General features: G+C 37.6%; 1 protein-coding gene across 14 annotated transcripts in view; it reads left to right on the top strand.

The window, feature by feature from the left end:
* LOC105426915 (phosphatase and actin regulator 2) overlaps positions 1-24,829 on the top strand; it is a 211,068-nt gene that overhangs the window by 150,820 nt on the left and 35,419 nt on the right. For 11 of the 14 annotated variants that reach the window (XM_089072058.1, XM_089072057.1, XM_089072059.1 and 8 more), the window contains one exon: positions 900-992. The exons of the other annotated variants lie outside the window; for them this stretch is intronic. In XM_089072058.1, coding sequence (XP_088928184.1) covers positions 900-992 — 93 coding nt within the window. The remainder of the gene's footprint in view (positions 1-899; positions 993-24,829) is intronic. 14 annotated transcript variants of the gene reach the window in all.

The raw sequence follows: 24,829 nt of genomic DNA, 5'->3' as shown, positions 1-24,829 counted from the left end.
TATGCATATCTATATATGTGTCAGAGGGGAAATTTTATGATAATGTATTAGTATGAAACGTCGCTGAAAACGTCTTGGAAGTTCTTTTCATGCTAGAAATGAAATTCCTTTCAAGTTGGTAGATATTTAATCGTTGATATTCGACGAGAGGTCGATTGAAGCGGATATGCATCAGCTGTCTTCTTGCGAATGAAGGAATAGGAGAAGACTATCGGAGGATAGTTATTTTTCGGGCTGAGAAATTCTTGGTATGCATCGCTGCATAACTGGCATTGACATTATGAAATTCCATGGAAAAGATTTTACTTTCTGATTCACCCTTTGTATCCTCAGTCTTTCATCCTTTGAGCTTGTCTGTAGTGAAAAAAGATATTTTTTTATATTTAATTTACTTGTGTTTAATTTGATACGCAAAAAATGCGATATTTGTCACACTTATGTAAAATTTTTTACATTTATATTATATTTCTAATTGTTATGCAATAAATTTACATACAAATTTTTCAAAATTATATGAATTTCAAGAAATATATGACCGTAGGGATTTTAAATTATGGAGATGGTTACGCAATAATTCCTCTTCTCATATCGAAATTGGAGAGGAGATAAAAATGTGATATAAAATCGAAAATTGAAACTTCATGTTATATCCTTACATATCATGAAGCTTCGTTGCATCATGTAACAGTCATACATTCTATAAATACATTCTTCGCTAGAGAATCTAGGCAAGCGACAAATTGAGAAATATATTCGAAGGTTGATTCCATATTCCACGTGCCTGTCAAATCATAAAATTTTGTTATACAACCGCATAGACTTGAGATTGACTATTGTCATTGCGTAATGGCATTTAGAAACGTTGTATTAATGTTTTTTGTCTCATTTTTCTGTTTTAGGTAAGGTGCATTACATGAATGATGTAAGATATTCTCGAAATACGCATACTCACAAGGAAATTCGCGGCAACGCAAGTATATACACCAAAAAACGTAAGTAACGTAAATATTATTCGCGTAAACAATAAATCACTCGTGACGTGCGATGAAGAGATTATCAGCAATCTCATCTATCTTGCGGTCATTTCGTGTCAGAATTTTTTTTGCAATATATTGCGCCCTGCGGGAGCATTCGCTATGTTTTTTTTTTTTTTTTTTTTTTTTTTGCAAATCGCTTATTAATGTACGTAAGTAAAATGTGCATCTTCTGATGCACTTTCCTTGATATACCTGCGCCATTTATCGCGCTCTGCGCCGGAAGATTTTAGGTTGCGATTTCAGCGACGCTACTTTCCAAATTGCCATATCCATTAATGTATATTAAACATAGCGCATAGAATAGGCAATTCGGAAACTATGTCGGACACGGGCGTGGCTTAGCGCCAACTAAGGCACCGCACCATCGCGGAAAATATAGTATATAGCGATCAATATATAATGATAACAGCTCGTTCCATAATGCAAGCTGAAATCGTTTGAACAGTCGCAGATTAAACTGATCGAATGATCATTATTTCCTTGGAACTGTTATTTACGCAATATCGGCAATGCTTCAAAAACTGAGCGTTTACGCTGGGAAAACTAGCATCCATTACGATATTTGATATTTTATATCCGAACGAAGGCAGTGTAAATCTCTGCTCATCGGATGTCAATTAAGGATGATATTTTTACATTTGATGCAATTAATAGTGCTCGAAATAACGCTAGGGCGCTCCGGGAAAGAGCGAAGGTAGAAAGATTATAAAAAAAGGTAGAAACTGAAACGATCTATCGATCCGTTTCGCGTTCGAGCCTACAATTCACGCTATCTATTCGAGGAGCAGTCGGTCGTGAATCAAGCCAGGTCCACGTGGAAAAATATCCGTACGGGCGCTCGTAAATGTCCGCCCATTCGCACTGTATCGGTCGTGTATCGACGCCTATATCTGAAATTTATTCTTTGTTACCGTACCGTTCCCCACGGGATTTCGTATGACAAAAGTCGCGTAAAATAGGTTGCTATAGTTACGCGAGTCACGCGTAGGTTCAACCCTTCGCGACTGCTTTTCTTCCCGTAATCCCGAAACGTCATCTTAAACTCGTCTTATACTCCGGCTCCTCAGATCTCCTTGGTGGCTACAGATAATCGTCCATTTTAGTTTAGCCAAACGCCACCGCGAAATGTCCACACAGGCACACCGGGCACTTTGCTTCTAAAAGGGTGAATTGCTTGAAAAAGCGAAGTCGCAGGCGCGCTGTACTACAGACGACACGAGAGAGGGAAATTGGGGTGGGATAAAGTCGAAGATTTAAAATAATATCACGAGGATACCAACAAATATTTTCACTCGTCGTTATGCCGTAAAAACCGTCCGTGATTAAAAACTCGGTTATTTTTTATTATGATTACTTGCAATTACAACGAATCACGCGAATGGAATAATAAATGTTGGTATTAATCGAGTTATTTCAGAGGAAAATTTAAAAAGAATGTCAATTGAGTCCTTTCGGAGGATAGGTTTTTTTTTTTTTCCAGTTCTCTTTTTCCCGAGGAAGACAAAGAGAAATATGTTACGTATTAAAGTATGGAACATTTATTCTTTTATCCCCAAGTCACGAAGCACGCCGGTTCCGGGTTCAAAGGGATTGATACATCCCGCGAATACAGAGCAGCAGACCGTTCTTCTTTAGTATGTAAACCAATTTAAACCGCGCCGACATAATTACGTTACGTCGTCGCGCGCAAGAAGAATTGTATCGTAATGCCGAGCTCGCGCCCGCCCGTTGTCAGGTTATAGTTGAATTAATAATTCGAACGAGGACGTAGAGGCGCGGCGTGCCGGCGTGTTCGCGAGGCGAATCGTAAATCTAATATTATTTTTTATTTCTCTCTCGGCCACTGCGACGCGCCGCGGGTACGGAGAAAACGCTTTCGCGCGCGAGACCGTTTATTTTGCTTAATGCTCGCGTGAAATTAATGGCTCGTGACATTCGCATTTTCGCGTTCAAAATCACGGCCATCTTTTCAAGCGAGCCATCCCCCCGCTCCCCGGTTGCGGCGGGCTGGCTCGATGGGCGCAATCCGCGCCTAATCGAGATTTAATTCAGACGGATTATTTACACCCGAATTAACGCGTACGGCGCGTATTATTCGAGAGAAGAACGTTCTAATCCCCCGAGAGGGCGAAAATACCATTCGCGAATCGAACGCGGATATCGACTGCTGGCAATGATTCCTCTCTTCGCCATTAAACGCATATATTTACAGCGAGTATTTTTATGTGATAATAACCATTTGCAAATCTTTGAATACGATTTACGTAGACAAATGAAATTCAATTCCGTGTTTCGTGTCATTATTTTTCCGTCGCGGAATCACTTTTCCGCATATTGCCGAAAGTTCTCGTTCCGCGGGAAAAAAACAATAGCGCTTTATTGTTGCTTTTATTCACTACGTTTGCGCCGTTTTGATAAATGCTCCGGGATTTTTGAGACAACTTCGCTGGAATGCTCATTGGTGGAATACCGGTTGCGTGTTTGGTTAAGATAGTGAACTTTCGTAATAACTTCGTGAAATCGCAGATATGGAAGACGATAACTTACTCGACAACAAAACACTTAACGGCGCGCCTCGTTTAATCGTTTAGGAAGCATTTAAGATTCTCAGAATGCTATAATGAAAACCATAGAATTATGCGCATTGTGGAAAATTTCCACGCTAAACTAAAATGAGTATAATTGTCAGAACTGGTTAAACTATCTCTTTTTGTAAAGTGCTAAATTTATCACCGTACTCGAGTTTGGGCGAGCTCCAAGTTTTACGATTTTAATAAGCGTGTTAAATGAAAGGAACGTTTTATTAAGAAATTGATTACTGCGTTTTTTTATAAACTTTCGACATTTACTCGAAGAAATTTATAGGATGTCATAAAAATAAGAGTAGCCAATCATAAATTATCCATTACGTTTTCGCTTTATCGTGACTGCTACTCTTATTTTGATATTGGCGAATAAAAATGCGTATAATGCATAAAAAATGTTATTGAAAGTCACCGATTATCTTTTAACAATCATATTAACATCTACGACGCGGTAACATGAGAGAGAATTGCGACGTACAAAAAAATTGCTTTTACAATCTATTTTTTATTGTCGAAAAAGTATTAGACTGTTATAGTCTCCGGTGGATATCAAACAAAGATATATTTGAATTGGCGATCAGTCGAACCATGTTCCGATTACATGCTGGAAAAGCAGTCTGATCGATTCCGGATTTCGATGACTATCACGTATTTCCCGTGGCATGTGCAGGGTGTCCCGGAATCGATTTAAAGTAGACACATAGCGTTCTGTTCGTTCGTGAAATTCGTAGAATTTCGTCTCATAATATGAAGCTGAAAAATTTGTAGCTCACCAATAGCTTTCGAAATACAAATAGTTGAAAATAATTGTAATTTCGTAGGACTCGCGCTGGTCTCTCGCGAGCAGGTTTCAGCACACCCGATGAGCATCTCGATTGCTTTTCTATCTGCATACACGTGCCACGATTGTATATATAGTGCCTGCCAGACTAGCGAGACCAGAGAAGTAAGGAAAATGAGGTGTAACTGGGGAACCCAATCCCTAGAATTGCGTGGGGTAAGGCTCGGAATAAATCGATGGCTGCATGCAAATTACATTCCTATTCGAGGGCCGCTTACACACGTAAATAGAAGCGGAATGTACGTCAGACCGCCTACTGCTGCTGATTTACTTCACAGTCACAAACGGTTGATTCATCTCAGTAATAATCAGTAATAAAATTGTTCTAATTAAATTGACAACAGTCAAGTATTATAAAATTATAACAGAGCGCGATGCATAACTCACGCTGGTTTTTTTTTTCCGTTTTTTTTTGTCCCATTTATACTCTGCTTTTTATTTTACAAGAAAGTTATAAAAAAATATGAATTTCTTTAATATAAAAAAAAAATCAGAATACATAGGAGATGATGATCATTATAATGTTAAAAATTGAGACTAGCTTAAAAGTGTTGAAGAATTCGTTGATAATTATATTTTATCATGATTGTTTGATCTTTCTAACGTATAGCATATATATTATGGTAGTTTGTGGTCACTAATTGCATCGGGTATTTGTGCTAGTGAGATACGCAGCAATAGCGACGATTCTCCATCGTCCGTCGGGAATAACTCTCGACGGTGAAGAACGGGCCGATATATTTTATTAACCGAATTTCGACCGCAAAATTGCCGGTCGTATCCACACTGGTTGTACGAACCGATTTCAATCTACGATTCAATAGGCCAACGCGAGACGAAGCACAGGCAGTTATGAATTGGGGCATGAATTCTAAACGAAATTCCCGATGTCGCTATCGATACTTCCGCCGCAATATCCCTGACAATCCCGCTCGTGATGGGATTGATGCACTCACGCTTGACATTAACAATTTAGGTATTAATGTACACGAATAATCTATTATCGCGGTCACATATCATAAAAGCATTTAATAAAACCGTCATCAAACGCTCGAATAATGAGGAAATAATTAAGCGATTTATCACGTCGGCGTTAATATCTTGAAATTAAAACAATATATATCATTCTTGGCACTTAGGAAAAGGAATCTCTCTCTAGATTTTTGTCTCTAAATAAAATTAATAGTTGACTTCAAGACATTGTTGTTGTGAGGAACGATAATGGTACAAATTTCTGGCTTAAAAATAGTAGTATTCACATTGAAATATGAATCACATTGAAATATGAAATATATCGTTTGAAGAAAAGGAAGCGCTTGATTGAAAATTGCAAGTGGAAATTTGATCGAGGCCATCACTAGTTCGTCCCCTCTTGTCAGTTTGTTACCCGCAAGCGCTTGAAAGACTGGGTGGAGTTTCATCTGCCGAAATCGATGCAGGAATCTCCGCGAAACGCCCCGACACCGATGTAGGAAAACCGAATAAAGGTCGAGGTCTTAACCTTCGGAGAACTCGCGATTCCATCGTTAGTGTGTGCACCTTACTTTTTCGTGTTTTTGTCCAGGTACCAGGAATTTGCGGTAATCATTTATAATTTCTCGGTCACGTTGCGTGCCGTGATTCTTTTTGAAAAAGTCGACAATTATTTCAGAGTTAGGAATTATTATAAATCTGAAGGAATTTTTAGAAATTTTATCTTTATGAAATTTTCTGAGATTTTAATACATCATTGTTTCCTAAAAGCGTAAATTTATAATTAATACGAATTAATTGAGGTTGGAAAGTTTGAATTTAGCAAATATGTGTGCAAATTTGTAGAGTATCGCAGTAGCATATTCAGGTCAAAGTAGATGAAATCCGAAAAGAGGAAGAAAGCAATATAAGAATTTAAAATACCTGAATTAATAGCTTTCCGAGAAAATGTCGTGGAGCAGATGATTATTCATTTGTGATAAATTTTTAGAGCAATTTTCTTTTTCTCTTTTTTCTTCATGCGATATTTGACGTCTCAGTTTCGGTTTTAATGAACTACTTTGTATCTATGACAGATAATTAATTTATGTAAACCAGAAATAGAGATAAAAGAATCGTCACTTTCTTGTTTGTATTTCTGAATTAATATAATAGTATTCTGAATTAATTTAAATTAATTTAAATTATTTAAATTGTAAAATGATTTTTATTGAAACGAGTATGGCTATTTTGTAGAGGAGATAATAATAAATTTTAATAATTAAATTTAAAATTTATTATTATCTTAAAATATCATAGCACAAAGAAATTTGAAATCTTTATTTTTTATTATTACAAATTTTTTTGTTACAAAATTTTGCGTTTTTATTATATTTTGAACTTTGATAAGATAGAGATTTTTTTAAAGAAATTAAGATATCTAATCTAGGAGAGAGGAAATAAGATAATATCGTTAAGTCGAGTGATAATTGTGGTTAACCGACAAATTTTTACGTTACCATACTTTTTTATGTTCGCAAAATATGATAATGGTTCCTTCTTTTCACAAGCTGCTGATAGTCCAGCAACTTTGCTTGCCATCAATTTATTTCCATAAGTTAAAAGCACCGACAATGGAGCTGAACGAAAAAGACAGCGGGTTCCTTTAAATCTTCTTGCCTGTGGGTTTTTATTTCCTTAAAACTTTTCCCTCTTTCTTGGGCGTTATATCGTGAATATTCGGCAAAGTGACACAGCGGAATTGAAACACATGCAAATTGTCGCGAAATTCTTCTGCTTACTTATTTTCAATTTTATAGGATAAATTATTATTAATATTCTGTCATTAAAGAAAAATGACGCTATTACGTCATCGATTTTGTGAATTTCTATATTTCTGTATACGTTTAAATTTTTGTCTCTAAATATTTTGGTTCTAAATTTTCAACATAAATTTATTCGAGTTATTGAGAACGTCATTTATTTTTTCGTCTATTTAAAAATTAATTTACGTCGATATATTACATACTTTTCAATCTTGTTAGTGACAGTCCATTTCTTATATCTTTTAAGACATTATTTTAGTTTGAGTTTTGCACACAGTGTAATCGATCATAAGTCAGGTATAGCAGAAAAAGTTAGGATATGTTTCTTATATAACTTTCCACATCACATTTCTTATCTTTCACAAGATGTTTACGTTAACGAGACATTCAGACTTTTTCTCGGTGACTACAACTATAAGAGTTATAATATTTGCTGAGGAAAAGTCCTTCGCGCTTTTTTTTCTCGAATTGTCGAGAACAAGTACGCAAGATACACATTTTTTCATACTTATGCATTTTTTTTAAATGCACCGTATCCATTTCCCTTTTAAATTTTAGGATTTTTTCTCGCAAAGGAAAGATAGAAAAATTATTATTATTAAGATATTATTATTATTGAAGATACATTTTGCACATAATTTATTTTTATTATACTTTTATTATATTTTTTTAATTTGTGTGAAACTCTTTATGAAGTATTTTTTTTATTGCGACAATACCTGAAAATGGAGTGCAAACGTGCAGTTGCTATCCTTTGAAAGCTTTAAAACACTCAAATAATTTATGTCTAAATTAATTATTGCGTTTGAAACGTTACTGTAATATTTGTACGTGTAGATCCCACGGGAAAAATTTTTCATTCGTGCAAAGTGTGTGGGCGCGGATTTGATAGAATAATTATTCAAGCGATGCATTTTCTCGCGAGCGAATCCCTGCGCTTTACCCTTTTCTAGATTGCGAAATAACTGCCTCGCTTTATCCGATGTCGATTTGATATCTCGTGCGTCCACCTACGCTTTAGCGAAACTTTCTATCGAGACGTTGTATATTTTTTACGTTAACTCATGTATTGTAGAGAGGACGGCTGTCTACGACACGATTGGAAACTCCTCTACTGAATTTTTATATGTCCCGCACAGCTGAGACCGGCGAGGCACTCTCGTAAGAAAGTCCACGGAGGCGGCACGGAGGATCGATGAGGAATTAAAAGAATGTCAAGGTTTCGCAAACAGAAACCTTTTCTTTGCAATATTTCCCTCTTCCTCCAAGAGAGAAAAGCGATTCGTAAAAATAAATTTAAGAAGAATTTAAGAAACTTCCGCGTTTCACGTTCTTTGTTTCCCAAGAAAATGCTGTGATTTTTCTTAAAACGTTAAACGTTGAAACGATAACGTTCGAAAGTTCTCTTTTCGTTAATTGAAATAAAGAAATATATATAAAATCGAGAGAGAGAGAGAGAGAGAGAGAGAGAAAGTTAATACGTAAATTTTCGTATAAAATATTTTTTATTTTTATAAACTAATTGCTTATTTTATTTTCCTTTGCTTCGTACAATCGTAACACGCGAGATTGATATTATTCTCTTATCAAGTGACTTGCATGAGGGAAAAAAATTTAATCATTAAGTGGGTCGATCTCGTTAGTCATCTCACCTCCTGGATCCGCTCCAAGGACGGACTAGCGATTAGAGACATAGAGGCAGTAGTGATCGATCAGAGCAGGCCAACCTCCGCAGGTACGCTCGGCTACATGGCTAGGAGTTCCTGGCGATGATGAATATGTACTGGAATACCGGAGAAAGATGGAAGGCACTCATGTTGGTGTCGATTGATCAATCGAGGAATGGAGGACAGGGAATAAGCTTCGTCGCGAAGGATCGGCGAAATGGAATGGCCGACGAGTAGGAGCTGCAAAAATTAAAGGGATGATATAGTTGGTTCGTGATGCCACACTATTGATATCGGCGGTCCCGATATTTTATTTTTTTTTTTTCCACCATTGTCGATGTAAAATCGGATAAAACGTATTCGATTTTTGGAAGTTATTTGAATTTAATACGTTCCACTCGGTCCAGAGCGATGATCTCTCTTTCATTTAATTATATCCAGATTCAAAAATATGTTGGCTGATCTCTGAGCTTTTTTTTTTTTTATTATAATCTGATGCCGCTACAGTGATTTATTTTTAAATATGTTTTATTGCTTCTAAAAATAGATTATACGCAAGAGGACGTTTTTCAATTTTTTTAATTATATATAGGTATAGCTTTCAAGGGATTAAGTTAGAATTACTGAAATACGCATTTATCATTTAAAGTGGCACGGTGGCTCATTATCGTCGAGTTTAATCATGCATTGGAATCAAAATTCAAATCCCGGAAACTGATTGCATGCGCAAGACAGATATTACCGAATTGATATTATTGTATCTATATATGTGTATATATGTATTTACATAAGAAGTACGAATATTGGGCCGAAGACGTGAAGGAGAGCATGAAGGAGAGCTTGTTTGAGAATTAAATGAGCACTTACGTACAACCGAGGATTTGCTTAGAGCAACATATTTGGACAACCTCAATCAGGCGCCACTCGCGCTATTCTGCCAGCCGAATAAAATCACGTCCTCGCGTTGCGTGTCGTCCTGCACTAATAAATCACGCGTTTAATTACACTATCTCCATTTAGCAAGCTACCGCGTATGCGTCTACCTCTTGCCAGAGAAAATATAATCAACGATACTCCTCCGCAATTATATGATTCGGTTACACAATTCGTGACACGTTCGCCATTTCGCGATTTTGTCTCGCGTTCTGCTCCTAACTTTTGTCGCGTCGCCGTCGCTAAATGCATTTACCAGTATTTACACGCAAGAGGTAAAATTATTTAATTATTTTCGCTTAAACCATTCGACGTTTATTGTGCATCTACGTAATTGCAATTTACTAGACAGAAATGTAACTGAACAAAGTGTAACTGAACTTTGCATGCTGCTTCAATAAAGCTTTTAGCTTTATTGTAACGTTATAATAATATGTGAATACGGCAAAATTTATAATAATATTTTTCAAAAGAGAATATTAATGTGTTTTCAGACTTGCTGTAACATAGCATTTACGAAAAATCTGAGTACTTACAAAGATCGAACGTTAAGCCACAAAAGAAATGCTATTGGACATTTCACGTGAATAATGTTGTTTGCCAGAAAAATTCATTTTTGCTTTTCGTTTAAAGAAATAAAAAATGTGGGCGAAATATCGTTGACGACATCACAAAGGCGTTTCACAAAGGCTTGTAAATGTAAAGTTCGGTGATGTGAACCCTGACCGAGTTTCGAGGGGAAGGCAGCCACGATGAGGGAGAGACAAGCCATGGAATAGATAGCGTTGGACATCAAAGCTTAAAAGGATGGAGTCATATAATAGTTGCGAAGTAGTAGTGATTGACCTTGTCCGTATTTCGACTGCAAGAGGATTGCACGTCTTCCTGAATTTTTTCGTCTGAGTGACTTCCGATCCGATGGCGTACAAAGTCTTTCATCGATCTTAAAGGTTTTTACGGTTTCGTCGCATTGGCAATTTTGGTGGCAAGAAAACGCGTTTGACAGATTTTTGTAAGATTTGTAAGCGAAAAAACAATTCAGATTTGTTTTTAAAATCAATTAGCTTTATTCTTTTGAATTACTTATTAATACTATAGTATTCGCTAACATTGTGGGATTAAAGAAAGATAAAAATAATAAATATTTTGAGAGCGAATTTACAGCGAAATAGCGTGTAATCTAAAAATAATCTACAAATAAAGTGTGCCAGCATATCACGTAGTTCCGTATAATTAACTATTATCTCGATTCCCTTGGATTTCTTGGAAAAGCGAATTATTAATTAAAAATTATAACGTTATATGTCATTCTCATTTCCTTAGAGCTAAATCTACTCAGATTTCTCGCTTAGCTCGTAATTTCTTCTGATTGAACTTATTACACAGGTTTTGCCTTTCTTGTTCTTGAGGAAGTTTGAAATTTTTCCGATAATAAAAATTCACAAGCGAGATCGCGTAGGGATTTAACGAAAGAATAAATTCGAATGTTAGACATCGCAGTGTAAAGAGACATCGCAAACATCGTTACAAACATCGTGGCGTTACGGAATGTTTGACGTGCGATTCATTCATCCTCGACACGAATAACCATTCACGAGTGATTGTCGGCGTGCGTGCAATAAACACGTGGAACGGAACGCGTCGCCGATCGTTTTCTCGCGTCATGTGACGTCGCGACGCTATTTTGGTGCAATTCTTGGCGGCGTGTGTTGGTGTGCACCATCGATGCTCGCGGAAGAATACGAAATACATTTACCATGATTCCATATAGCTGTCCGTAGCCGTAGGCGACTAAATCCCTATACAGAGAGAGTGTCCCACCGGATGTCCTTTCAAGCGCGGGCTCTTTGACGACTTTAGTATCGAATTTCCATGGAGATAGTTCGATAGAAAGTTCAGCGATGAAGTTATCTAATGTTGAAAATCAAAGAATCTTGTAGCCCCACCGCCGTAAATTGAGTGCCGAACATCTAGGTTCTTAATCAAGCACCCACGCGCTGAAAATTTAATTTGAGGTTTACTCGTCTAAACATTCGGAATATTTGGAAATTCAAAGATTATCGTGTATATTCATCATCTCGCGAATTGCATACATTACGAGATAACTCTGTTCTGCGTTGCGACTACCGTCGGGTTTTCTATCAAAATTTATTCACAAAGCGCCTTTACGTCAATGCGTGAACCGCCATCATCATCTGCTGCGGATCCGCACGTGCGCTTTTGACGTCACGTAGAGGAATGAAGAAAAAGTGGCTCTCTGAAATCTTAATGGACCGCATCGTACTTGACTTTATAACGGATCTCGGGCGATATTTATTTAATATCTCCATTCATGGGGCATTAAGGAAAACGAAACCTTCACCCTCGCTTTTAACCGAAATGGAAACCTTAATCGCGCGCTCGCGCGCGTTTAAAATTTCTGCTACGAAGCTCGAAATGTTTTTGTCGAAATTTATTACGCTTGTATATCTCATTTAACAAGATTAGTTGCCGTAATTATCGTCCTTGGCGAAAAGAACGATAGCCAATTTTTATTTATTTTGCCGCGTTTCTCCTAACTGTGAAGCAGTATACTATCTCAGTATAATAAAACGTTACATTTTGCACTTTCCAACATTTATTTCACCTTCCGCAATTTTCCCTGGAAAAATATAATATAGAATAGTACGTGACAGGCTTAATAAAACATTCGGTAATCGCGGCATGGATATGGCGAAATATAGGTATTAAAGCGGAAAATGCACTCTCGCCCAAGGGAGAATTCTGGTTGGTTGCTTTGGGATTATCAAAAATTTCTTCTTTCGTGTTTGTGAACTCTCCGCGTGAAATTTCATATTGCTTGGGAAGATCAAAGGGACCGATAAGTAGATCATATAAGTATCTTTGCGCCTGCAGCTTATCTATGTCGCGTGGGAAATTCGACAGCCATTTTGCCCTGAGAAAAGTAATTTACGGACGACTGAAATTCATGCTAATATTTGTGACGCGATATTTTTATGAAAAGGTTTGACGATGCCATCAATGTAATTACAATTGTATTCGCTGCATAGCTGGTTTTTGTGAACGTACATAATAATATAATAATATAATAATATAATAATATAATAATATAATATGTTTGATTGTCACGTACATTCTATAGATAACGAATGACATTTTTTCGTAAATTCAGCTAAATTTTGCAATAAAAATTTTAAATAATTAAGCAAAGAGAGAGAGGGAGAAAGATAGTAAAATATTTATATATTTGCATATTATATTTGCATATAATTTATTATAATACAATGAATGTATACATTAATAAAATATCTTTATTAAAAATATCAAAGTAATTTTCTCGCGAGAAATAGAGTTGTCACATGTATTTTGTTGCGCCACTATTTTTGTTTTATCCTAGAAATTATCTTCTGACTTTATTTTCGTAGGCATTATTTCAGTTTTGTTTTTACAGAATCTCAATAAAACAAATTGTTATTTAAGATTTATTTACTTCCAAATACCTTTTGTTTGCTTTTTTCTCTTTTTTTTTTAAATTTATTTGCACTATATACAGCATGTTCGCAAACAAAGTATAGAAACTATAACAAACATTATTATATATGATATTTGTGGAAGGAGTTTACAAAGAAAATTGCAAGAATGCACATGGCATTCATAAGGAATGGGAAAAATGCTGAACAAACAAATTTGTCACATGAAATAAGAAACAAAGCATCCTTCATTCTTAGGATTGCGGTCGTTTTTGTATTATTTATGGCTCGTACAATTTGAATCCACAAGTATAACAGAAAAGTGTTGGAATTTTGCGAAGTGAGAAACGTCCGATAATAACGTAAGAATAATTGCAACAGTAAGCCTGTCGCGAAATAAAGTAATTAATTACTTCGCGAAGAACGGCAGCGAATATCGATGGCAGCCGGATAATTGTTTTTCCACGGGCGACTGTGTAGAATATCGGAATTTTTTCATCCCCATGATGGAAAATTTATTTCATTAGAAGCATTTTGTCGCTTGTCTCGAGAATTGTTTGCAGCGAGGAACATAAATGATCTCTCTTGACCATAAATGAAAAATATATTTTATGATACACCAAAGTGAAATTGCATTTATTTGTTTTCTAACTCCAAAGTGTAGTATTTATTTAATCTTTCTAACTTTCTCACAAATTTAAACAAGTTTGAAGTAGGGCAGTTTGTCTCAGTTAATTGACTTATTCCAAGGCTAATTAAATCTAATTTGCTATATTGAAATTACCTGAAGTAAGAGTTTAACGTACAACGATCAAATTTAGAAAATAAAATTATAATTGATTGAATTGCAAGATGCGTAATTATTATCACTTTTTTAATCGATATTGCAATTGATACCGCACATAAATTTAACACGTGCACGTGGATTGATGTGAAGTGATGATGGGCTGGCACTTTAATTAACGAGCCATCCAGTCTCGTTATAAAGTCTGGAAATTCGTTGGCAGAAGCGTTTGCTCAAAGACGGTTTCAAGTACACTCGATTCATATCAAGTCGAAGGAGATTGGCGTTTCGCCGCCGCATTCATTTATTTTCCTTCCATTTGTTCCCTTCCTTTTTTTTTTTTTTACGACTAGTATAAACTTGTCTTCTTTACGATACGTCCATTTTATGTATGAGCTTTTCTCCCGGATATTGCTTATACACGAGAGTGCCGGATATATTTTGAATCCGAGTCGAACCTGAGGTAGACGACGCTACTAATTGGACTGCAGAAAATTGAAACGGTTACCGTTCATACGATTTGCGAGTAAGTCAACCCGATAAAACTTCCGCTTGCTGCGTGCACCGGCGTTGCTGCAAGTTACTTTAACAGGTTAAATGCGACCGTGCGCTCTTTAAAAGTACGTAACACACGTGCGTGACATCTCCCGTAACATTTTAAACCACTTCGCGGTATTAATTGACGGTAAAAAAAAAAATACGATCCAAAAAAAAAAAGTACTGCGAGATAGACAACGTAATTAAAAAAAGGCAGTTTTTTTTTTAAGTATTTTTTTTATATTCGTTAAATCGCTTTCGAGTGGACTATTCACGTGTCATCCACACGGCGATATCATGAACTCGAATTCCCGGCGAGTTTGTTCGTGTCTGACGCTCGTAAACCAGGAGTCCATAAACTCATCTGCCTCTTCACTCACACTCGTCCACGGGAGATTTTTTCTGGGTTGGCGTTCTTTTGCAACCGTCACGTCGACAATCGAAAACAAAATGTTTAAATTACTACGTAAGGTGTCATTAATTGGGAGAAACGTTACTTCGGTTAGAGATTAAATTATATTAAATAAATTATAAAAACTTTCGTGCATTATTAGAAATGAGAAGAAACGTTGACCAGATTATAAAGATATGATTAGATTATTATAGGACAACGCGTTATAACTAATACTTTATCTAGTGAATGTGAAATATTCTCTTGAAATATATCTCTTGATTGCTTTGCAACATTTTAAGGTTGAAAGCATGTTTTAGTACATCATAAAATGTATATCGTGTTATCATCAGCGTGTGGAAACAAAAGTGGAAATGTAATGTGCGCCAACCAGTCGCGATTTTTGCTCCCTCGTTATTCGTGCCCCAGCTTCGTCTCGTCTTCCGGCTTGCCGATTACTCCAAGGTCCAAGTTCGACGGGCCTTGATGAAGACGGCGGATGTGGTGGTCTGTTGATGGACCGAGGTAAACAGCGCGCGGCTATCTAGATGTAATAAATGCCAGAGAAAACGATGAGGGTGTTATAATGATCGATACTTTCCACCAGGGATGACTGATCTGAACATTGTATGGACACTCGCACACATACATTCACACATACATATTTTTATTAGAGAGACGATATAGGAAACATTTAAGGACAAGGATAATAGAAGGAAAGTTAATTTAAGAATAAGACTCACATAGATACATCTTGATGTAGATTGCCAAAAAAATTAAAAGCTAGAGTTTATTTTTTATTTATGCCTTTTAATTTATGCCTTTTAACAAAAAATTTTTTTAATTAAATTAAATTAAAAAAATAATCGATACTGCTGATGTTACAGCACGGATACCGATCGCGCGGGGAGAAAGAGGATTGTTCTCTTTCTCTCTTCGCGTCCCTCAATCCGGAGCGCAGAACGGCGAATTTTCCCTCCACCTCCGTCCTTCCATTCGTTCCCGCGTCTCCCTCCCTCCAGACAGCACCGGCGGCGGCACCCTCTCGGAAAATGAAAAGGCCCCTCCACTGCTACCCGAGTTTTCCCCAGTAACGATCGGTTCCCTTGCCCGGGGTACGAATAGCGAATTGCACGACGCCGGTCCCTTCCAACCCCCGCTGCCCTACGGCGATCCCACGGTCTTCCTCGATTCCTCGTGCGATCTCCCTTCTCCTCCCTTTTCTCCTACTCCTCTTTTTAGCTACAGACATGGATTGCAATCGCGTGGTGCCCTGTTCTCCTTTCGAAACCTTTCGAAACATCTCGCTCGCTCGATTTAGGAATTGCATATAAATTTTATCCCTTTGATGACACAATTTTGATGTATTAAATTTTACGCTAAATCCTTTCCCGACATATTTTTACGTAAGAAAGTTTTACGCGCGCCAAGAAATTGCTGTACAAGTTTTCTCGTCACGATTTTAAACGTAGTCTACTCTCGAGTTAGGGATGAAATACGTGCACGATGAATAATGAAGTGGATCGGAATACGTATATGTGCACGTGGTCGGTAAGCCGATGTGTATGGATAGTCCATAGGCAATAGATATATACGATCCAACGTGTGAGCTTTATCAGAAATACGTGAATTATGTAATGTAAATATTGCGATTGTGCAGAGATGCCCGCGGAAATGTGGCTAGAGAATTAATCGGCGGTTGCTCGCTGCATTCGTCGAACGATTATGTTTTTGTACGATTAATATCGAATAATGCGCATAATTGTAGCTAGATTACTATTACATGATGACACCCGTGAGATAGCCTCCCATTCGGAAATGGTTATAATTGTTATTATCGCTATCGAGATATTGTTTTGAAATATATGACGGTGTACTAAATATGATGCTTATTTCTCTCTTTTTTCATTTGTATTAATAGCCACTTTTGTTTCACCTTTTTGTTTAAATAAAATAGCTGTAACTTGTTATAAAGTAATCTCTATTTTCCATAACTGATTTCTGTTTAATTTAAAAATGTGTATTCATGTGTAATATAATGCGAAGAGTATCAGATTATATATAATAAATACAATCGTATTTTTATTGAAAGTTTTAATTTCAATTCAAGTTACGTAAAAATAATCCATACATAATAGATTGAAATTACAGAAAATAAAATTCTAACATTTTATGTTCTTTACGTATATATTTATCGTAAATATTTATCGTGATAATAAATTTATTGATTGATATTAATAAATGATGCGTTAATTATACATGTACATAGCGGAATATTTATTATAATTTCGCAATGCGTATGCAAGAGATTGATTATAAAAAGCAGAATCATGAAAAATAATTATAAATAAAAAATCGCCTTATAAATCATCTGTAATTACTTCTATCATAGTCACAACTGATAAAAAATTATTAAAAAAGATAGAATAAATTAAAATAATTCACATAACTGAAAACAGGAAAATGATGGAAAATTTTACATTAGAGAATATCTCACTTCTATACTTAATGTAGAAATTTTAATTTATTAACTTAATGAAAATTGGTAATAAAGTGTTTGTTTAATCCCTAATAGCGATTGCGATTGCTATAAAATCAGAAATGCTATCACCCTAGAAATATTATGTTTGCTATAAGATCTGATGAAATACAGCTTTTATAACTTTCTATATTATCGCACAAAATTTATGTCGAAGAACGTTATCATTTACGACTTCTCGAGATACTAACGAGATATTGTAGAGTATTAATAAACAGAATTTCATGTTCTTTGTTATTTCGCAGCGTGTTCGTAAAATAAAAAAATATCGTTCATGATACTATAAGATAATTGGCTTCGCTAGTAAACTAAAAGGTTACGCACAATACTCTCGAACTTCGTTAAAAAAATCTAGAAAAGGTCTCGCAGTAGATTAAGGAAACATATTTTTATAATACAGATTCTCGATTCATCATTTAAAACATATTTGAACATTTCTATAAATTTCGGCAGGGCTCTCCATTTCTCATTTACGTTCTGTTATGTTACAATCGATTATTACTCTTCGGTTAGATAAAGCCCGCTTCGATACGCGTTACGGGGGGATAAATCTTGGTTTCTTTCAAGCCCAGGGTGATGCATCTCTCCGGTTGGATTCGGCGAGCTGTATTCGTCGAAAGTTATCGGTGCAATTTGTCCGGTATATCTCCGGAGCAGTAGTCCAGCCCTGTCTCTATCCTTTGGCAATCCCCCACCCGCGTTCGCAAACCACCAGCCGCTGAACGCCCACGCGTCTTTCGGCCGCGAACGAGCGCGCCGGAGCGGCCGCGGTAATCTTCCGTTTCTACTACTTGTACGCGCAGCCGCGATCGCGACCACTTTGGATGCGCGCGGCGCGCTTAGCCGGCTTCGACTACTGCGCGGCGCGGCGCGGCGCGGCGCGGCGCGGCGCAAGTAGTAATACGGGCCGTCAGTACGGGGCACGCTCTCGCGAGGAGCGCATCTCGTTTCCGGGGAAGAATACGCTCACTTTCATCGCATCCAGTCTACGCGCGCAACTGGTGATCGATTCGCACTTTCGTCGACGCGGGTCGATCCCCTCCGATATACCCGGCGATCCGTCAAGGTCACTCGATCGAGAACCTAGAGTAGATCGTGCAATTAGCCAGATCATAGCACGGAGAGGGAGCTCGCATGTTTTTCGCGGCATCTCACGATGAATCTCATTTTTCGCCTTGTGTGTTAGCGAATAAGTTAATAGAGATATGTCGGAGTTCCTTGCATCGCGCAGCCTCCTTAAAGTTTTGTTGCGCCGATCTTCATTCTCGCGTAACGCGTTTTTGCGAGGATCATCGGGGGAAAGATCGCGAGTTCAGTTTCGCGCGAAATCTGCTTTTTAACCGTGAGTTTTGTTTTATCATCGGTGCTTGTGTAAGGCAGGCTGTTGTTAGTTTGATTCATTAACACTCTCTGTCATGTTTGATTTATTAAATTCATCAGAATCGAATGTTATTGTTGTGCAATGTAATTAGCATGAAACGGAATAACGTGAAAGGAAACGCTGCATATCATCATCCTCGATCACCTTCAATTGCCTTTAATCGATTTGTCGCAACAGTCAGACATGCGAAACTTCCGGCAGGAATTTCCAGTGAGCTTTCACAGATAATACATGAAGAGAAACTGTATTTTTCGTAGACGAAACGGGAACGCGCGGTGAGGGTGTAGGCGAGAACATTAAAGTTTCACAAATGAAAAGTGGCTGACATCGACAATTTAATACAAACGTATTGGTTCATAAACAATTTAAGCGGTCGGAGTACGAACGATATAAAAATAACGATATAAAAATCCATCGATGTAATACATCCTAGATCGAAAGACATATGAATATTCCCCTTTTTATTAATATTTTCGCGAATATCGAGCAATCTAACGTGTTTCGTTCTGAAACACGCGATATGTGAATAAGAGCAATATCGATATGATATTTAGACGAGGCGCTATTGTAAAAATGCGAGCGCGGTGATTACATATTTTGCGTACGTTTCGGCGTTATTTCTAGCAATACCATACTTTCGCGTGCAGATTTTGAGCAAATCCCAAACGTTGCAACATAAATTGCAAGCGTTTAAAACTCGTGAAAAATTTTGATAACCGAATTCTTTGTGCGTTAACGTCCGTTTTTACTTGTGAGCAGCTTTTGCAGAGAATGCGACAAATTCCGGTAGCTCGTCTATGCAACGTTCCATGGAAAAGTTTGAAATTGCGCGCAGCCCTGCAAACAATCTCGATCGATCGGAAACTCTTAAATCCAGAATATATCCTAAACAAGCTAAGGCACTGAACAATAACGAGAAAATTATTTTTGAAATTATTTAGAAAACTATTAATTATAACTGTGAATTATTGATTAACTTTATTCCACATCTCAATGAACATTCCGTATTAAACATTATCAAATAAATTCCTTTTATTGCTTTTATTAACCTTACCTTTTATTAACGATATTTTTATTTTTGCGTTAATATGAAATTTTATTTTTAGAGAGTAATACGATATTTTTATTATTTTGACAATTACTAACGAAGTACATGAGAATGGTTTCTACGGAATCACTGATGCTGTTTCTAATTATAACGAGCGTTTCGCAACAAAAGATCGAGCCACATGCAATTAGAGACGTCTCTACACCCGGCAAAAAATTAAATCTTATTTCTAGGAAAGGTTTCAGCGCTTTTATCTCGCACCAACGAAAACGAAGAAGGGATTTTTAATCTCGAGTAGATTCTTTTTTACGTCGGGAAAAACACGTGCTCGCCGTAATCCCATTGTATCCCTCGTACGCGATTTTTTTCGCGGATATCGTATTATTACGTTACGATTTGAATTTGAATCGTCGCGGAAAATGGACCGAGCGTTTCGTTCATTCCGAGTTGAAAGGAGCTTATTCGCCAGTACAGTGGGATTAACGACCGCGCGCGATTAAAACTTTTTTGTTGAATATAGTTTGCAGCGTAGACGGTTACGCTTCTTATCTATAATGTGTAACGGCCGATTTAATGCGATGCTCGTTATTAGAGCGCGCAACTGGTGATCGTTTTAAACTTGTATTGCAAAGTCACTCTGATTGCGCAACCATTGTCGCCAAAATAACGCTGCACGGCACGTTTCTCTCTCTTTCTCTCTCTCTGACAGATCAATTGCTCGTGGTATGTATTGCATCAAGATACGAATCAATATAAAACGCCCATCGGCAAATAGCCGTGGTATGGGCACGATATGGACGAACGGTTAAATAAATCCCGAATGAAACTGAAATATTTGTTAGAGTATTTTGTTGAAAAAATATCGTTTCCTCATACATATATGACATTCATCTGTCGCGAAGTTTTTGTAACATTGTTCCCTGTCGCCACGCTTTTACGTCGCGCCTGCACTCTCGAATTTTAACTTCATCGCCGCTGCTCCGTGTCGCCGCAAATTTGTGTCGTTCGCCATTCATTCTCGCATTCTCGAACACCGCGTCGTGTCGTGTCTCGGTGTCGTCGCATTAGTCGCATTAGCAGTCTGAAATTTAATCATGGGAAAAAAATATATTCTTTTCGAAGCTCCCGCCATGGTTTCCATGTGCATCGCCGTACGGATTGATTGATTAATCGATAACTCGTCATTTCCGCCGATCAATTTTCACTGGAGGAATCGGACGTCGATCGGGACGCGAACATCCGACTTGCCTCCCGGAGGGAGTAGTCGCGAGTAGTCGCGGATAGAGTTTGCTCTGGCAGAAGTCGGGGGGCGGGGAGATCGCGCGAAAACGAAACCTCGACGCGAAGACATGAGCGGGGTCGGCTTCCTGGCGACCGTGAAAACGTTCACGCCAGGCGGACGTCGGCGGCGCCGTTGCGAGAAGCAGCAAAAGGTCCTGGAGCTTCCGCCGGGCTATGGGATGCAGCCGGATGTCGTGCCCTCCTGGGACACGGCGCCTCCCATCACACCACCCGCCGCATTTTTGCCGCCGGGCTACAAAAAGGGCTTTCCAGGTGAGCTCTCCGCGCGAACAAAAGCATCCTCGCCGCGAAGAGGAGTTCCTTCCTTCTGAGACTGAGATAAGGAGATTTCGCCTCTCGCGGAGATGTATCCGCGATATGAAAGTGATCGTTCCCAAAAAGGATCACTGTAAATTCGCGTCGCTCCAGTAGATACTGCACGTATCTCTTCGTCTGCCGATCGGTAGAACATGCACGCAAAAAAAAACGGTAACGCGTCTTTTCAAAGAATATATGTGTAACGTGTAATATAATTTTTACGTATGTAAATTAATATGCATCTATACATCTTTTTTATTCATATCCCTCGATGTGGACGATCCAATTAGAGCGTAATGAGAATGTTGTTACAAATGTGGCGAATGTGTGCGGTGACTTTTCACCATTATTTAATTAATTTTAATGGGTTATACATTTCCGCGATCTGATTTCCAGCGCGAGGTAAATTGCTAGCCAAAAATGTTGTACATCGGCTCCGGGATAATAAGCGAGAGTAACATCAATAGAACATTACACGCATTAAGCATTATATGCTATTCGATTATAATTACATTGCGTTAATTGTATTACACTGTACGCTGAACTTTGATCATCGCTTAACTCACGCCGCTGTAGGCAAATACTTTTTTTTTTTTATCTCATTATCTCATACTTACAAATTTGATATTGATATATCAACATAGTTTCAAGGTAAATTAACATTATAATCATATAATCTAGTTTCTCAATTTGCAACCAAATGCAGTTTAACTATTGTTGTACAAATTGATTAACGAACTTATTGAAACTATTTGGCAATTTTGAATTTATATATTGGAACTATTCAGCAATTTTCGTTTCACGTCATAAAAGTCAAACTGAATTAATTAACTAATAAAAATCAAATTAGTTAAAAATATCTTACTCATACTAATTTTAAACAGTAAGGACTTCGGTGAGGCTTAATATTAGTCGATTTGAGTCCACGATGGAATCTCCTTCTTTCAGACTTCGTAAAAAGTATCTTGCTAATATCCAACTAGCTCGCTTATCGCTCGTTATATCGATTAAATCCGACGCCGGGAAATAAAAGAGCAGAATTGTAGGTTGACGCAATAGATGAACGCGATAGATTCCCCTCTCATTTAAGAAAAAGGAAACGAATCCGAGGGAGCTAATTCGCGAGGGGATAGAAGAAAATCGCTTAAAGGAGACACTTCAGATACGGATTCAGATGTATGTACAGACCGCTCTCATTTCCCGCGATGCTTCTCGGATCGCGTTATCGTAAATCGCCTCGAAACAACTTTGCCGCCCGATTTCTGCTTAATCCTTATTGCATCTTTGGCGCATATGTTGCATATATATATATATATGACTCGGCCTTCTCTTTTCTCTCCACATTTGCTCCGGATGGTAACACGATTGTCGCAAAGAGCGCAGTATGGGAAGAGTGATGATAGCGCTTTTTCTGCAAACCTTTATCTCGAGACGAGTCTACTCACATTGTCAGAAGCAGCAAACGAGCGCAGTGTGTTATTGCATGTTGTATTATTTCTTTCATTACTATTTCTATTCTCTCGGAACTTTTTCCTTTTTTTTCTCTCTCTCTTTTTCCGTTTATTTAATATTGCAGTAAGGATATTACTCCTAGTACCTCCTCCTTGCCTCTTGTATCCGTTTTTAATTGCTGCGAGGCAGTTATCGCGCGGGTCTTTAAGCGAGTTTTGAGTCGATTAGCTACCCTGATTTAGCTCTCGATTTTATCCAGCTTAATCTCGCAACTTACGGCACCGCAGAAATGGACAGTGAAAGCCCGGCGCGGAGGATGGGAAAGGATTCGCGATCTGATTTCCGCGGCAAAAATCCAATCGAAAATTTTCCGATTGGCTGCGCAATCAGCTCGTGGCGACGTGTCGAAATGATGATGGAGATGCTGTTGACTTGAGGGCAATGGCAAAAGACGACATCCTAGAGGGGAAGTTCAAGTTCACGGTGAAGAAAATTTTCTCGTTATTCCATCGCACATGTCTCATCCACAGTTCGTACAAATCATAATTTTCTTTCGGTTCGACAGCCACGCAGCTGTTGAAATAAATAAGAAAAGACTCACGAAAATAATTCGCGGGGATTTCATATTAAGGAATTCAGTTCAAAGCTTTATCATCGAGATAAAGCTGAATTTTGTATATATTTATACTGCAAATATATATTGCCCACATTTTAAGAAAGTAATATAAAAACCATTTAATTTAATTTAATTTAAATGAAATTTATAAGATTAAATTTAATAACAAATTTTATACAAATAATATATACATTGTTTTATACAATTTTTAATAATATTACTCTAATATTCATGATGTTTCGTGCAAATAAGATATTTTATCAATTGTAATAATTTTATTATGAGTTTTTTGGCGTTGATGTCTCCTCGTATTTTCTCGACGTGACGCGATAACGCGTACGAGCTTCCAAATAATTCATAGCACATGCGAGATCTCGGCCGAGTCTTTTGGCGATTAGGTCGAGGTCGGTGATTTCCTCTCTGTGGTCAGCACCCTGTGGTCCCCCCCCCCCCCTCCCTTCCTCGGATCTTCCTCAAATTCACCGAGATTATTAAAGTCGGACGCGGTGACAACTAGGTCGAATTTTTCATTGATGAATCATGAGGCGCCGTTCGCACATTCCTCGAATTTCGGAGCTTGTGTGTCCCAGTTTCCTCTCGCGCTTTCCCTCCCTCCCTCTCCTCCCTTTCGCTCTTTCCTTTTGACCTTCTCCGGTTTCTGTTTTTCCGTCCTCCTCCATTGTCTCATCCGCGGCATCCGCTAAAATACGATATCTGCATCGACGATAAATCCACCTGACATTCTTCTCTACATATATCTTCATTTTGTTTACAACATTTTAAGTGGCTACGTTCACATCGCTTTGTCATGAATAACGTCAGTATCACTCATGAAATGACATTTCGCATGGATGATTAAACTGTACGGAAGTCATGCGGAAGTATTGCATCCGGGGGGAGTGGGGGAGGGCAGGCTGTCAGACAGTGGAAGTAATGTGGTTGCATTTCCTACCTTCTGTAGCTCTTTTTCAATCTAAAAGAGTACATTAATACTATTTAAGTTGAAAATAAAGGAATTATACTCGTGTTCTTCCCTTTTCTTATCTAAAATCCATAAGAATTATTTTAACAAGAGAAGAAAGAGTAATAAAATATTTAAATTTATATCGCTAAGAGTATTTAGAGAAAAATTTTCGTGATGATCGACATGAGATTTCTCTATGAGAAATACG

The sequence above is a fragment of the Pogonomyrmex barbatus genome, unplaced genomic scaffold (genome assembly GCF_055798465.1).
Source record: "Pogonomyrmex barbatus isolate J1 unplaced genomic scaffold, ASM5579846v1 scaffold13, whole genome shotgun sequence".
NCBI lineage: Eukaryota > Metazoa > Arthropoda > Insecta > Hymenoptera > Formicidae > Pogonomyrmex > Pogonomyrmex barbatus.
The sequence above is the reverse complement of the archived record's forward strand: the minus strand, read 5'-3'. Positions and strand labels throughout refer to the sequence as shown.